We start from the raw sequence: 1,079 nt of genomic DNA, 5'->3' as shown, positions 1-1,079 counted from the left end.
CTGCATCTGTGTGTGCAGCCACATAATGCAGATCACAGCTACAGAATCTTTTAAATTGTGTCATTTGTGCCTCCAGTGACTGTCTGAATCTGGATATAAAGCCTTGACATTGACAACCATAATGTTTACCATTCATACTGTGCTTGATGATAATCAGACACAATTCTTAAAGCCTGTGCTGTGCACAGGGAACCTCGTTGTCATGGGTAGCTGGGGGCTAGGCAAGAAATAGATTCCTGGGTCTTTTTATGAGTGATCAATAGAATCAGTTATCTCCAGTGGTAGTGGAAGCAGGTGCTTCATCCTGACATGTGCCTACTGTTTTTGCAATGCCTTGGGGATGGCAGGAGGGGACTCTGCAGTATTAAACTGTCATCCCTTACCAGCTCAACCTCATCAGGGAATGCCAGCAATGACCCTTTCTTCCTGGCATACCAATCTACACCAAGTGACAAAGTCCCCTTGTTTCTGGACTTGGACACAGTTGAGGCATTGCTCTTCTGGGAGGTTTCACACAACCCCATGGGAATCTTTCTTCCCCCGCACAAGTTCTCCTCATGTTGCGTATTTATCTCTGTCCCATTCCTTTTATTCCTGTTGTGCTGAACTCTAAGAAAATACCACATTGATCACAACATAATTGCAAAACATCAAGAATTTATTCATTCCCAAGTAGCATAGAGTCTAAAGTTTGGTGCTGCCTTCATGTTTCTTCATTCTCATTTTAAATCAAGCAAATCTATATACATGTTTTCAGGCATCTGTATAAATTAAGTAACCAAGATCAGGGATTTTCCTGTTTACACACAGTATTTCCAGAAGCACTCGGAAAGATTTCCACGTTTCTTGTACTGTTTCCTATCCTTGGTCAGGAAGCGTCCCAGCAAAGCCATTCGAGGATAATTTCCATGGAAAGTCTGCAGGCAAACAGCATTGGAGAGGTTACTGGGGGATGGTGCTTGTTCCCTGGGGCAAAGTACACTCCTCACTGCCCCAGCTGATCACCAAGCCCTGTGTTCTGCCTGAGGGAAGAGGAGGTGGCTGCCTAGTGTACCTTCTGATTTAGATGATGCACTAAA

The 1,079-nt window shown here is 44.1% G+C and overlaps 1 protein-coding gene across 1 annotated transcript in view; it reads right to left on the bottom strand.

Moving 5' to 3' along the window:
- Positions 1–640: 640 nt before the first annotated feature.
- The window catches only part of UTS2 (urotensin 2), a 4,003-nt gene continuing 3,564 nt past the window's right edge, over positions 641–1,079 (bottom strand). The window contains exon 4 of the mRNA XM_009082522.1: positions 641–917. Within this exon, the coding sequence (XP_009080770.1) occupies positions 801–917 (117 nt within the window). The 3' untranslated portion in view covers positions 641–800. The remainder of the gene's footprint in view (positions 918–1,079) is intronic.

This window comes from Acanthisitta chloris, unplaced genomic scaffold (genome assembly GCF_000695815.1).
Source record: "Acanthisitta chloris isolate BGI_N310 unplaced genomic scaffold, ASM69581v1 scaffold15289, whole genome shotgun sequence".
Lineage (NCBI taxonomy): Eukaryota > Metazoa > Chordata > Aves > Passeriformes > Acanthisittidae > Acanthisitta > Acanthisitta chloris.
Note: the sequence above shows the minus strand (reverse complement) of the source record. Positions and strands in the feature narration are given on the sequence as shown.